Below are 15,611 nucleotides of genomic sequence, written 5' to 3'. Positions count from 1 at the left end.
TGCTGTATGGGATGTTGAGAGCTAAGGGCCTGCTTGAGGTGAGAGAGAGACCTGAATCCTGAGCAGATGGATTCCTACTAGTAAACACATACCACTAAAATGACTGCAACCTGCGGCTAATACTTACTTGCATCGAAATGTATATCTTTAAAAAGTCCGCACCATCATGCAGCTGTTCCCGAGTACTCGGAAAATGTGCTCTACATGCAAATCAAGCTGTAAATCACCCGACAGAACTACTACTGAGTAAAATGCTTAAAACAGGTGGCTTTGCATACACGCAAACATGTATTAAACCAAAGAACGATGGTGGCTTCTGCTTTTCTGAACAAGGAATTATTGGTAAAGTAAAGAAAAGATTTAATTTGAGTTGAAAAATCAATGTTTAGTTACTCACTGAGCTCAGCGATGCTCCCCACACGTGTGGCCAGCAGAGACTGCTCAATAGTACGCTGCTCGGACTGACTGTAGGCGTCTCCAGCTTTACTTGAACGCTGCTGGTTCCTGTGCAGGCTCAAACTGTCCGGCAAACTGAGGATTCCTGCACAAAAGAATTAAACAAAAAGAAAAATTAATATACAGCAATGTTAGCACCATGCTCAACAGATCAATACCAGGACTACAAAAAACACCTTCCCAAATAAAAAAAACAAATAATCACAGATAAAGCAATTGCTTCTGGCTAAAGTCCTCAATCCATAATATTGCTTTCTCCAGTGAAAAAGACATATTTTCTAATTCAGAAAATAAATAAGCACAGATGAAGCATTGTTTACAAGCAAACAGTAATAAACAAATATGCTGGTGGATTTTAATGTGAGAGGACAAAAGGGGATGAATTTTTTTTTCTACTGGAGGAAGCGTTATTATGGATTTTGGCCAGATGCGGCAGCTTAATTTTAAAACACCTTCATGGCGTATTTGTTTCTTACAAACATGCAACTTTTCACTTTAGTTGTGTGGATTACTTGTGGATTATTGTGAGGTTTTTATCAGTTGTTTGAACTCTTATTATGACGGCACCCATTCACTGAGAGGATCGTCTTCTTCATTTAAAATGTTATTTCATCCTAAAATGAAAACTCTATAAAATTCACCCTCATGTCGTTCCAAACCCATATGAATTTCTTACTTTTGTGGAACATAAAAGAAGATATTTTAAGAATACTGGTAACCAAAGTTATTGAAAATTAGTAAATGAGTTTTGGTTCCCATTGACTTTCACTGTGTTTTTTTGTCCATAAAACAGAAGTCAATGGGAACCAAATCTGTTTGGTTACCAACATTTATCAAAATATTTTCATGTATATTCCAAAGAAGAAAGAAAGTCATACAGGTTTGAAACAACATAAGGGTCGGACTATCTCTTTAATAATAATAAACAGGCAAGCCATATAACAAGTCCTCCAGGACTCCCTTCTTGGCGGTAACAGGTGAGAAACTTGGCCAGCCGCTTGTTTTGTCTGCTTACAGGGAGAAAGGGAGGTGTATCACCTTTCTGGACAACTAGCAATTACATTAAACAACTTACACAATCTAATATAAAAACAAGGACCCACTACAATATACATATAACTTAAAGGAGACATATTATGCCCCTTTTTACAATATGTAATATAAATCTCAGGTGTCCCCAGAATGCGTCTGTGAAGTTTCAGCTCAAAATGCCACATAGATCATTTATTATATCATTTTGAAAATGCCTATTTTGAGTGGAAGCAGAAACAGGCTGTTTTCGTGCCTGTCTCTTTAAATGCAAATAAACTGCTGCTCCTGCCCCCTTTTTTCCAGAATAGAGCTGCGCCATTACAGATCGGACCTGCTAAAAACATCTGTTTTGGTTCTTGATTATCACGTTTATTACGCTGAAACAAAGTGTTTTAAACCATATTAGTTTAAACATATGATATATGGTTTTCTGAGTGCACACATCCGAAGCACACGTACAGAAATGCATGGCATGGCATGTCAGTACTAAACCAAGTTCTCATTCACATGCAAGTTTACATTAAAAACTACATGAGTTACAAAAATAGTCAGTTACGTCTGTGAAGATAAACAGCTGGGAAAGAAATTGCATGTTTATATTAGATCTGTGTGGCAGCAGCAATAATAAAGTAGTAAAAAAATCAATAAATCCACAGCTCTCTTGTCTCCTCTGAGGCTGGGTCTCTAAATAGTGTTCTGTGCTCGTCTGTGCAGCCAAAGGCAAAAGAGTTAACATGTTTTGCTTAAAATTTTGTGACGTAATTAGAACTGGTACACCATGGCATTGTCGCTTGCAAAATCAAACTGACGGCGCAGTGGGTGGAAAAGTGCAGATTAAAGGGTGGTAATATTATAATGAGATCCCTTTGCAACGTCACTAGGGGAGAGAAATCAGACGCGCTCGTTTTTTCAGACGCTTGCAGAAAAAGGCTTACCAAAACAAAGTTACTGGGTTAATCATTTTGATATTTCCTTGGTTCCTAGTTGCACTGGGGACCTGATTATAGCACGTAAAACCAGGAAAAGTCAGATTTTCATGATATGTCACCTTTAATGCTAATGTTTCAATAATGACAATTGTACCAATGAAAGAGACTCTACATCACACAGCGTCCCTGAAATCAACATTAGACTGAAGGCTCGCTTGTTCAGCACTACTGCACCATCACAAAGCTTTTCATCCCGGCTCACAGCTGAACCACTGAGGTGAGACTCCGTTAGTGTCTGAATCACAGTGGTTATTGTTTTTAACAGGATGGCTGGGCTCCTTGAAAATTGGATTCCCTCTCATTCTTGTGTTTCCATCAGTTCCATTGTTGCCAAACACTCCTGGAGCTGACGGCGTGTTAAATTATGATGTGGCAGAAACAAATGACTCTATTTTGTTGTCCTCCACTGACAGAGGGGCTTTCATTTGAACTGTACTCTTGTGAGGCAAATGCAATTTTAGGGGCCTGCCTGAGAGCGGGAATGATGTAAATCCTTAATCAGTTTCACCCGGGGAAATGTGATGCAGTGTATGTTGCTTATAATAACGTAAATATATTGCTCAACAAACTCATCATAGGTCTTCCAAGGCATGTTATTATTATTAAAAAATGCACCCTTATATAATTGCTGTTATAGATCATTCAGTCCATCTTACAGTAAGTCTTTTGCTTCAAGGAGGAATAAAAAAATAAGGTGCATCCTGATAGAATTTTAACTAGGTTGCCATGGAGACAAGGCAGGGGTGGAGTGATGGTTACTTGCCTGCGGCATGGGGGGAGTACAGGTGTTTAGCAATGCAAGACCACACCTCACTGTCCTAAGCCTAGTACTAAGTACTATTAATACAAACTAATTTGCAGCCCTTAAGATGTTAATAAATGTTCATTATAAATGTTCAAGATCTTGCTCTCCATTTCCCTCGCCTCAGCTCAATGAAGAATGACTGACAGGTGTATAAGATCCAAGAACGAAGCAAAATTCCCCCTTGTTCCCTACAATCTCTTGAGTCCAGAGCTTTTATTAAAATTCTCAGTGGGTCTCTGTGACAGATGAGTGTGCCAGGCTCATGCACAGCCAGCCTGAAACACTTAAAGCAATAGGTGGTAAGACTGGCATCTTGCTCGCTTACCTTTCAGCTCCACTTCCTCAAACATCTGTCAGCGTAAACTTTTCGAATTACAGTAGGCTATAAAGACTTCACACGTAGATAAATGCACACACACACACACACACACACACACGCGCACAAAAAATAGCATATGAAAAATACCCATGAAATATTGATTTTCTTCTTTTTAATCAATTCCTTTTCAATAATTTAACTGCAGGTAATTAAAAAAAATTCACAACAATAACAATGTTACATATAAGAGAACATAAAATAATATTGGAGTCAATAACATTGTTTTTGAAATACCTTAGGCTTACCAATGCTGCATTTATTTGATCAAAAATACTGTAAAAATAGTAATATTTGAAAATTTTATTACAATTTAAAATAACTGTTTTAATATATTTTAAAATATAATTTAGGATTTTTTACTACCATTAATCCAGCTTTTAGTGTCACGTTCTTGTTGATTTGGTGCTCAAGAAACAATTCTTATCACTAATGTTGAAAACAGTTGTGCTGCGTAATATTTTTGTGAAAATCAGAATTCTTTGATGAATAAAAGGTTACAGCATTTATTTAAAATATAAATCTTTTGTAACTATAAATCTCTTTACTTTTGATCAAATTCATGCATATTTACTAAATAAAAGTATTAGAATGATAGAGAGTATCATTATTATAATTATTTTTAATTTTACCGATCCTAAACTCTTGAACAGTAGTGCATACTACTCAAAATTAAGACTTCTGGACACTTTATGGTTGACAAATGTTAAAAGCAAAAATAAGTAAATAAATAAAAACACTTAGTTTAATATTCTGCAATAAAATGTATACATTTAATGTAAGATGTAAGTGTTCAAATGCTTATAGATGCCTATATATCTCCGGTTGCTTTTTGTATATCCCTGAGTCAGCTTATTCAATAAATAATTTAATAGAACATAGAATGATAATATTAATATTTTAGTATTAATATTTTTCAGGTTATTCAGCGGTCAGGTAAAAGCAACAAAAATAAAAACCTGCAGTTAAATTATTGAAAAGGAATTGATTAAAAAGAAGAAAATCAGTATTTCATGGGTATTAAAAGATTGTGAATGTTTAATTTCATGAAAAGTAAAAAAAAAAAAAAAAAAAGAGCTGATCTACCGGAACAACCAAAGCATCAGGGTTCAGGAAAAAAGCCTAAAGCTTGAAACCATACTGTCATTCATACAGCGCCTCCACTTATTCACTCATGGCTGTAATGAGTTATGGCGACCAGTGTGAAAATGCATTTGCATAATGCTGCATAATAATAAATAAATGATCATGATGCCAGGTCATGAAGTGAAAAGTTCTTCCCTCAAGCTGCTTATTCATCTTCTTCAAGTGTGCAGTATCTGCCAGTGATGCCACTGCAGATTAAGACCTCTCTCACTCCAGCTCGCTATCCAAAAGGCCTGTGGGTTTGGAAACCATTCAACCATTCAACCATCCATTTCTCTATTTTGACTGTCTGCTGGACATCACTGGATTCATTTTAGACATATGACCTAAAAGATACAGAACTTCTTGATCTGGGGATGTGGTATGGTTTAGAGCCCACATTACAACTGGAGTGTGTTCTTATGAATAAAAAAGTGAATAATAATGATATGAGTAATACGTCACAACTTAGTTAGTTTTTAATAAAGTTTTTGGGTTGACCTCAAATTGCAGAAGGTTTTCGCAGAATCTGTCAGATTCAATATACATGAAATCCTAAAAATACTATCACTTGCTGAATAAAAGCAAAAAATAAAAAAATAAATAAATAAATAAATAAATAAATTACTGTAGTGTATATAGTAGTGTTTATTATCCAAAATTGAGTAAACTTTATGGTCAAATGTAAAAATTTAAATATGATTACCGTCAGATAATCTAATTACTGTGAGATTAAATTTTTCAAATAAAATAATAATAATACTGATATAAAAACTTGAACAGAAATGTTTATTGTCCGTAATTTTTTTTAATTTTTTTTTATGGATACTTTATGGTCAAATGTTGAAAGCAACACAAAAAAATAAGGTAAAATAAAAGTAAAAATAACTAAAAATTGTAACTTTTAATATTCTGTTATTTAATTCAGTTAAAAATGTATGCATTTTCTGTTCAAATATTATAGATGTCTATAATATATCTGAGGTTGCTCTTTGTAGATCTGTATGTTCAATAAAAAATAGAAAAAATATCTAATGTTGAAAACCTTTATACAAGCAAGTCTAGGCCAGCAGAAATCAATACATGCAGTTTTCAAGCCGATGAACTACAAAGAAGAAATAATAAAGGTTTCTGCCAGGTTTAAACCAGCTGAGGATTGTGTGTGCAGGCGTCAATGCCCTGTAACAATGTCAAAACCCAATTAATTCACATTGGCAACATGCAACACACCCCTTAAAGCCAAAACCAGAGGCTTTGGTTTGGAAAAACACAGCATCCACAGGTTGGCACAGATTGAAGGCTCTATAAAATCATTTGCATTTCACCTCTTGAGTGCCAGAATTGCATTACGGTACTTATCACATGTTTCAGAGTGGACGAGTCGACCAAAAGTGCTTTGACAGGCTGACAAGGGGACATTAGAAGAGCTAGGAAAGCGCTGTACGTTTGGATAAGATCAGCTGGGACATACCAGAGTTTTCCCAGCTTTCCCACGCACACGTGCCGAGTGCGGATATGCCACTGACCTCACTAGGGCTTAGAGTCTGTATTTAAATCTATTTTAAAGGCCTGTGAAGCCTGGCCTGCTCACTTAGCCTGAGAATGCAGATGAAAACACACACACACACACACACACACACACACACACACACACATTCTGTCTCTCTCTGAGTACAAATGTGGAAAAACAACTCCCTGGATTTCTCATAGTGCAATGCCAGCATGCAAAAGCTAGAAAGTGATTCAATTCACATCATGTAAACCTACACCCACAACACCTATTACACTCACGCAGCTATGTACTATGTCAGCTCCTTTACTAACCCTTATGCTAGGTTAAACCCACACATAAGTAAAATAATATTCAGTATTTCTTGTGCAAGATGGTATTTTAGTGACACACTAGAAACTTATGCGATGGCATTATACCTACGCACTGGATAAACACCTCCAAAATCAGTTTAACCATATAGCGGGTAACTGAAACAATAGTTTGAGAGAGTTTTGTAATAGGTTAAATCATACATGCTGAATTCTGGCAGCCCAAAGCAGATGGAGTCCATATGTATGCCGAACGGAGGGAGGAGTTTGAGGAGAGGGATGCGGCGGTGTCTACATGCGTCGTATGACTGCGCAGTCTGTCTCCAGTACTGGCTGACCGCAGAGCTTTAATGGTTTTTGGAATCATCCCCAAGGATTTGTTCCAAGTTGTTCGGTGATCAGAAAGTTGGATCAGTCCACAGATTTGTCGCTGACGGCTTGTGTCTGTTTGAATTTAAGACACGCATGGCTGTCAGAGAAACGGTCAACACAAACCCCTCGAATATTCCCGATAAGCAACTTTACATACAGCATACATACACTAAAAACATTAAGAAATTAATATTTCTATTTAGAAACTATGCATTAAATTGAAAAGAAAAAAATGTTGAAGGGTTAGTTCACCCAAAAATGAAAATTCTGTCATTGATTACTCACTTTCATGTTGTTCCAAACCCATAAGACCTTAATTCATCTTCGGAACACATATTAAGATATTTTTGATGAAATCTGAGAGCTTTCTGACCCTATACAGACAGCAATGCAACTGAAACTTTCCCAGGCCCAGAAAGGTATTAAGCCCCCATCTACGAGAGTACCACGACACGTGTGTGCATTCCTCTGCTTGTAAACAAGGCACAGCACGTGTGTTCTACGTCAGAACGCAGGCTACTGTGTGAGCAGCATCACACACGCATATTAGACTTCTTTCAAAAACATTCTTACCAACCCCAAACTAATGTATACAAAGATATAAGTATTAGTATTCAACACATGTAACATTGACTCTGAAGGCACTTAGAACATATTAAGGACAAGAAAACACTAGGTGAATACAAGAGATGACAAATGAAAACAGCATTGACAACATTTAGCTTAAAAGGCCTATTAACAGTGTGATGGATGAACGGATAGTAAATTGTCTTCTAAATGATCCAAACTGGTTCTTGAATTGCAGGTCACATAAACAAGAGCTCACAAAAGCTTTTAACTATTTTCTTCCAATCTTCACTGAAAGGATTTTTAAAGGTGAAGTGTGTCATTTTTTGAGCCACTAGCATCACCAAATAGAATTTATACAACGGCGAAATAATGATCGTCTCAGACAGGTCTCCAACTCCATTTGCAAATGACTGAAATAAATCATTCATTTACAACAATTCCAGCAAAAAGACGTGTTTAGAATATATAGTTATAGCCTTTGTAGACATGGCATAAATGCAAATCTATTAACTGGTCTTAACTATACATTAAATTACAATATTAGGCCAACAAAATTTGTTCACATTTCTCACAAACTTAGGTTAAATGTATGCTTTGTGTGTTTGATTCAGTAGAAAGAACAAGCTCAATATATGCTTTTGAGTCACTAAACAGAACCAGCTCATTTGTCTGTGAATCAGTTGAAGTAAACTGTCCATGCTGTCTAGATTTAAGTCACTAAAAATATCTTTTTTTTAAGAGTCATTAATTAGGGATTCAAATAGCATGCCTTAATTCCCTTTAAAAATGGGTAACAAGAGTCATTAATTCAGGAATCACTAAAAAGAAGTGGTTCATAAGTCCCAACATTTGGGAGTACTACGCTGGTTGTACTGTAAGTCTTGATTCACTAAAATGAACCTGTTCCGAATCAATTGTTCAGGAATTGAACTACACTGTTTGTTCTGTATGTTTTGATTCATTAAAAAAGAATCAGTTCATAAGAGTCATGCATTTGGGAGTCAAACTACATTGTTCATACTGTATGTATTGATTCACTAAAAAGAGCTGGCTTATAAGAAGAATGTGTTTGTGAATCAGACTGGTCACCCTGTACATTTTAATGCATTTCCAGTATTTTTTTTCTTCATATTTCCACTTTGTGTTATGATCTTTCTATTAACTTTGTTCACTATAGCATCTTTAGAGTCAGTGCTGCATTCAATTCTAAATTGCGAAAATTTCCTGTAAATTAATGACTTAATGTAAAAACTTGTAAGAGCATTTGCTATTGATCAGTTAGAACAGCAAAACAAAGTCCAAAAACAGAAGAGTATTGCAGATCTGTGAATGAACACCTCAAAATAATATGATTCACATAGGCAGAAAGGATATCAATCTCTGTGAAAGCTGACAATAACTGTTATCAGAAGAGATAAATGACACTAAAAAACAAACACGTTTGTGTTTGCATTGGAAACATGCCCTTGTCAATGAATGCTGGGTAATGACCATGCCGCGTACAGACATGCTGCGTGCACCAAAGTGATCCTGAGCTAAGTGTGTCATAGCCAGCCCAGTTACCCTGTGGTACTTCTCTCCGGAAAACTCCAAAACAACTGGTAATGGAAAGCGCTACCTCCTGCAGTGACCCCGATTACATCACCAAAACAGTACGCGTGTTGCCCGCCGCTCTCCCCTGCTGAAGTAAGCCTTGCTGTCACTAACAATCACTAACAATCAAAAACACATGTTGTTCTCTTATCAGCAATCTGAGACAGCGTGTTATCAGCCAACCCCCTTGAGGACCAATCTCCGGGCATTCAGACAGAGGGTACACTGTTGGAAGAATATTAGAACAGTTCTGAAGAGATTCCAGTGAGCGTTTCCTCTGAGGCATTCATATGTGAAAACTTTATTTTATTCTGAGTCCCTGCTCATTACTCTTTGCATTCTTCCCAGTGCTGAGTGGTAATTTGCATGCAACTGGGCTCCAAATTGCAATGTAATTGTTTGACTGGATCTGCGCAATTCATCATTTTGACTTCACTAAGAGGCACGCTGGGTTACTGGCGCTTTAACGCAGGCCATACACGATGTCAGAGAGAGATTTGATTGAGGCCTCATGCAGGACTTTTTAAAACTGCACAGAAGAATAACCAATCAATCGTAGTTAAAATGGACATTTGATATAAAAAAAAACCCTTTACATTTTCAAATCCACATCTTTTACAAGTTCCTGTAAAACACTGAGTGGATTTTCTCAACTTTTAATATTTTCCGACAATTATATTATTGTACAGACAATTTTTATGAAGGTCTGCCAGTTGCTTTTGACATTTAATACATTTAATCAAGAACAGTATCCATTTTCCATTGTCCAGTCTTTCGTCCGTCTATTTTATAATCAGTGACTGCAATTTATGTTCTTATTGTTCAGAAAAATGTCAGGTCAATGACTTTGGAGCCATATTTACCACAGAATAATAAAAAAAAATATATTGTAATTGTGAATTTTTTCTGACAATACAGGTGAAGCAGAAACTTATGAATGAAGGCTACTCCAGTTCTTTAGAAATGAACAGATTCCATGAGGGCCTGGCTTTGACCTTTTCGTCCAGATCCTCAATAACGCTCTATCCTGAACACAGGACTTGTGGGATTATGCATCAATAAAACCTGTCATACACACTGGAGAAGAAATAATCTTATGAGCTTTTCATAGCAGAATGATTAGACCTGTTCATTTTATGGTGTCATGACTTATTATTTCCAAGTTAAACCCTCTATTCTCACAAAATCAGCATGTAGATATATTAAATTTAGTCTTCCATCCAATTTTTCAGCAGGTGGTCACTCACAAATGCATCTTACCTACTCGTTGTCACAGCATTTCCTCCAGGCATAATAGTGTTACCATCACATTACTGTCGCTCGCTTCCTCTCATACATAAACACACAGATACACATACTGTACTGTATAAATACACACACACACAATCACACTAAGAATAGCAATGTGATGTGGAAAAAAAGGACTAGTTCACTCTTGCCACCATAACACCTCATACACATTTTTACATAGCAAAAACCCTCTTATACACACAAACACAGTGAATACATACATCAACAAAGGGGTTAATTTTTAATAACTTTTGCTTCAATTCCCATGAATAAATTCCTAATGTATGGCAGAATGTGTTCAGGGCACAGCTGGCAAAATTTGCTTGTTTAATGAATTAGTCTGATGTGAATCAGCTCTGGTGTGTGCAGAGACACCACACTTTCTGACCTTTGTAAACAAACTACACGACATTAGCTGAGCATGCAGAAAAACAGCTGGTGCTCTCTTCTATGGCAAGCGAGAGGGCTGGAAGGTAATCATGTCCATTAAGACAACAGAGCTAGTGTTTATGGAACAAAAGTGTAAGTATTATTCTGTTTGACGTGATCTCGGCCATGAGGCGCACTGGAAGCAGATCTCCACTAGCGTCATCCTGACTCAGAGCTCGAAGCTCAGCTCCAGCTCGCAGTCTAGCAGAAACCAGCTCCAAACCAGAGACCCGGAGTAGATGAAGCGTTAACTCCAAATGTTCAACTTGCCTCATTCCTCCCCTTTGAACAAACTCCCCAAGCTGAGAGCCAGAACTGGGTGAATATGCAATATGCAACACATTGATGAAAAATATTATTGGAAACAGATCTTCTTATTTACAGATTAAAGGTCAACATTCAGTGGCTCCCTGCTGTAACTTTTTTTCATAATGCACAGCTCAAAGTCAACGTTTCAAGCTAAAAAGAGTTTTTAGGCATGTTTTTAGACCTCCGATGTCCGCTTATGGCTTTATCTCAATGCTATTTATAATGGCCAAATAGATTAAAGCCAAGCTAAAAGAGATTCCATAGGCATATTCACAAACATTATATAATACTGAATTGACTGCCAAAGAGGTCACAGCTAATGTTGTTTGAAAAGAGGGTGGAAACCCCTTAAGAAAATCAGACCAGTCTCTAGGAGTTGTTTCCAAATGTGAAATTTGAGTCCAATCTTGGGTGGATCAAAATTGATGTTAGATTTGTGGGCAAAAGTTTTTATATGAAGAGACCGCTATCTTTAAATGCAAAGCTAGTATGTGCCAGCATATGACTCATTCTATGAAAGTCAATGAATAAAGTCAAAAAAGTAATAAAATAAAATTAAATAAAATCTAGAGTGATTAAGAAAATTAATAAACATTTTTTTAAATAAAAAAAATTACTTACATAGCAACAGACCACTATCTTTAAATACAAAGCTACATAAAGCAAGTATCTCATTCCATGAAAAAGACAGTGCCTTTAACTTTAGAAGGTGATTTTATAGTAAATGTATGTAAGGTTTTAAACATTCTACGACACAAGAATGACTAAAGCAAAATTAATAAAAAAAAAATATGTTGGGATATTCTGACCGGGGTAAAATAAAATTAAATTTAATTAACTTAATCCAGTGTGATTAAGACAAAAATATGCATTTAAAAAGTATTTTTTAAAGAATTTAAAAAAGTATTACATAATTTCCAGGTTATTCCCTACATTTCCAATGCAATTTTGCTGTTGGATGACACTTTTGGTATCAGTGCAGCTTCAGAGAACAGCTTCAAATTCCACGTACAGAAAATGGGGTTGTGATGACATCATTCAACACTAAATCATTGGCTTCATTCAATTGTGCAACATCATACAATTGTGAGTTCATCATAAACACATCATAAAATTGCTGTCACAAACATGTTTGAGGAAGAGATGGCTAAAAAGTGTTGCATAGAAATTTCATAATGCTTCCTAAAAGAGTTCATCAACAACATTTCCAAAGGTCTCCTTAAAAATCACTCTGACAAATCAGAGAAATTTCGAAACACTAAAACCACACAAACATGACTAAGCGGCCATTTCATCAAAATACTGGAAGTGAAGATTAAGGCTTGTCATTTAGTTGTCAACTGAAACCAGCTTCACAGAAATACACACGGCACCTGGAGTCAGCCTGTACCTTTCAAGTGAAATATCGCCCTGTCATTACTTCATGTGCGTACCACAGCGTTTTGGCATTGTTTACACCCAAAAGCAACAGCTTTGCGGATTAGCGTGCACAAGTGACAGCATGTGTTGAAAAGGACAGCTTCTGCTTCGGTGACAACCAATACCCCCCTCACTTTATCTCCTCCGTCTTTCTTATCTTATCGTGCCTCGTTCCCCCATACTCCCACCCAAACAACATACACTATTCAGCTTAAAAAGAACTGTCCAAACCACATTTTTCATAAATGAGCCATGATGAGCCATGAAAGCTCAAAGAAGAATAAGACTGGGAAAAGTTCATGCTGTAATTACAAGGCACAGGATTTGTATAAAATGCCTGAAGAATAAAGGACTTTTTGGAAGTGCAGAGAAAATTTTGTCATTAATCACTAATCACTTAGTTTAGAATGGTATTATGAAACTTGATAAAACTCAAAACACATACAAAAATGTTTCAAAGATTGAAACGTCTAGTTGTTAAACACGATAGGGTTGTGACTGTGAGACATGACATCTGTACTTAATACTGTGTAGTATAACAGACCTGAGTGGATTTGAACTGAGCGTCCGTCTCTTGGGTCTCAGTGACTGAGTGAACCTGATAGAATTACAGACTTCCTAAATTTGCAGTGATCGGAGTTGAGAGACGGCCAAAGAAAACTAAACAGATTAAAATCTATAGCAGAAAAAACCCACTGTTTTTAATCCATAACAGGAGGACTATAAATCAAGAATGCAGTGTTTGTAGACAAGTAAGTACTCGGCTTCCATCTCTGGCCTTAATTCAATTTACGTACTGTGCTGGTTGAAAAAAGGAAGCCAAGTAGCAAAGTCACACAATGATATTTTTCCCCTATTGCAAAACATCAGCCTTGGGCTAAATTGTGGCTCTCTCACTTCTGCTTTTAATTCTGTTCTTAAACTACATTGAATGGGTTTCAACAGGAAATGTGAGATCTTGCTTCTGTTGAGAGACCTACAGTTCATCTTCAGGCTAACACGCTGTCTACACAGAGATCGTCATAATCAATGTTGCATGCTTGGAGCACAGACAGCTCCATTGATTATAGCGAGACTGTTCTGGTCTTGTTGCTCGCTTGCAGTGAAAAACAGCATAATAAAGTGCAAATGAACAGAAATGAGAGGAAGCTATGACAAACATCTATAATATAGTCAATCTGCCCTGTTCATCCTCCAGAAGTACATGGAAATGAAAAATGATTTTACACAAGGTGATGAAAGAAACAACAAACCACTCCACTGCCAGGGAAGAAAACTGAATCACTTGCACTGACTTGCAGTGAACGTGCTAGCATAAGTTCAGATACTCAAAACACAATTATGTTCTCAGTGAGTACTTTCTAACCAGAGCAACTTCCAATAACGTGCAAATTACTACATCTGTAAGGGCAACACACTGTCAAAATCTGTGGAAAACTGCCTGCTTGTTAATGATTTAACTGACAACACCTGGCATATCATTTATTAAAGCATCTTGGGCCTCATTTACAAAACGAACATATAACAGAAAATTGGGTACGGTCGTTTATACGCAAAACTTGTAATTTATCAATATGGATGTGAGCGGTGGCTACGATCAAATGTCACATCGGGTCTCAGCTCATGTATGCAAGTTTTTAAATTAGCCTAAATTTGTGTGCAGCACAGTAATTCTTGACGACCGAAACTCATTAGTCGATCACTAAACAGTAAGATTAGAATGTTTTTTTTTTTTCAGTTCTTTAGATTTATATGCACAAATAGCAGCATAAACAATAGACCATGAGGATTCACACACTGTCACATCACATACATGCAGTGCTTTTGTGCATGAAGAAAAATTTTTATTAAGTATTTAAAAGGAATAAAATAAATATGACTATATGAAATATATTTCTCTTAAATAATTAACAGATTAACAAAAGAAAACTGTGCGACAAGTATAGGCTACACTCATTTTTTGTGACAGCGTGCAGCATGTTTAAGTGGGTATTTGAACACGAGTGAAGTACAAAGCCTTAATTGTTTAAATAATGAAAAATAATTTAGCAACCAAATGTTACATGGGAAAAATGGAAACATTGGGATTCTTGTCGAATGAGAGAGGTCTTGTGAGCCCAATGCTGTTTCAGTTTTGCTTTAAATAAATTCATTTTTTAGATGACGTTTGTATGCTGTTTATAATGAATGTTATAATGCTGTTTTAATGTTCAATATATAATTTTATAGCTACTTATTTGTCATTATTTTCGGTTGTGAATAGTGTTAAATTTAAAGGATTTGTGGAGTGAGGGGAACTAAATAGGATATAAAGTATTTATAATGTTTGTAAATATTTTGTTATACTTACCGTATTTAAAATGCATATAAATTAATGTAATTGTGTTCAATAACAGATTAATTTCTCTTTAATGAGATTACTTCCTCTTTTTGTCTGTGTTACATTTCTTCATGTCCTAAACTCAAGGAGCAATTGGCTTCTAAATCCTGAATTTTAAGGAGCGTGATATTCAAATGACAATTTTTTCAGCAGCCACATTTATTAACATACGATCATTCCTACGACAGGATTGGCGGCATACTAATGTTTCATAAATCACATGTGAACAATGTCATAAGTTGATTCGTGCACTCGTTTCTACATTTGATTGATAAATGAGGCCCCTTGTGTTTCCTGTATAATCTCATGTTCTCCTCACTGTAGATAATTTGAAAATAACAAGAAAAAAAAAACCTAATTACTATTATGATACAGTAAATAATACCTCCTTCAACATTTCATAATTGTATAGGTCTCTACAGGTCTTTTTTATACATATTTTATAATATTTAACCTCTATGACTTTACAGACCTTTTGCCCCAGCAAATTCACAATATAACCACACAATATAACACAATATAACTTTGACGTTAGGATCACTGTGAAAATGCTAAGAGCAGGTGGAAAATGCTAAATTTCAGCTGTGTACCTAATGGCTACCCTCTACAAAACAGATTAAAAAAAAATAATAATAATAAAAAAAA

General features: G+C 36.0%; 1 protein-coding gene across 2 annotated transcripts in view; it reads right to left on the bottom strand.

The window, feature by feature from the left end:
• Positions 1 to 15,611, bottom strand: part of LOC109110475 (ankyrin repeat and BTB/POZ domain-containing protein BTBD11-B-like) — a 53,512-nt gene that overhangs the window by 19,420 nt on the left and 18,481 nt on the right. For both annotated transcript variants that reach the window (XM_042775434.1, XM_042775433.1), the window contains exon 2: positions 398 to 541. In XM_042775434.1, coding sequence (XP_042631368.1) covers positions 398 to 541 — 144 coding nt within the window. The remainder of the gene's footprint in view (positions 1 to 397; positions 542 to 15,611) is intronic.

Source organism: Cyprinus carpio, chromosome A18, assembly GCF_018340385.1.
Source record: "Cyprinus carpio isolate SPL01 chromosome A18, ASM1834038v1, whole genome shotgun sequence".
Lineage (NCBI taxonomy): Eukaryota > Metazoa > Chordata > Actinopteri > Cypriniformes > Cyprinidae > Cyprinus > Cyprinus carpio.
The sequence above is the reverse complement of the archived record's forward strand: the minus strand, read 5'-3'. Positions and strand labels throughout refer to the sequence as shown.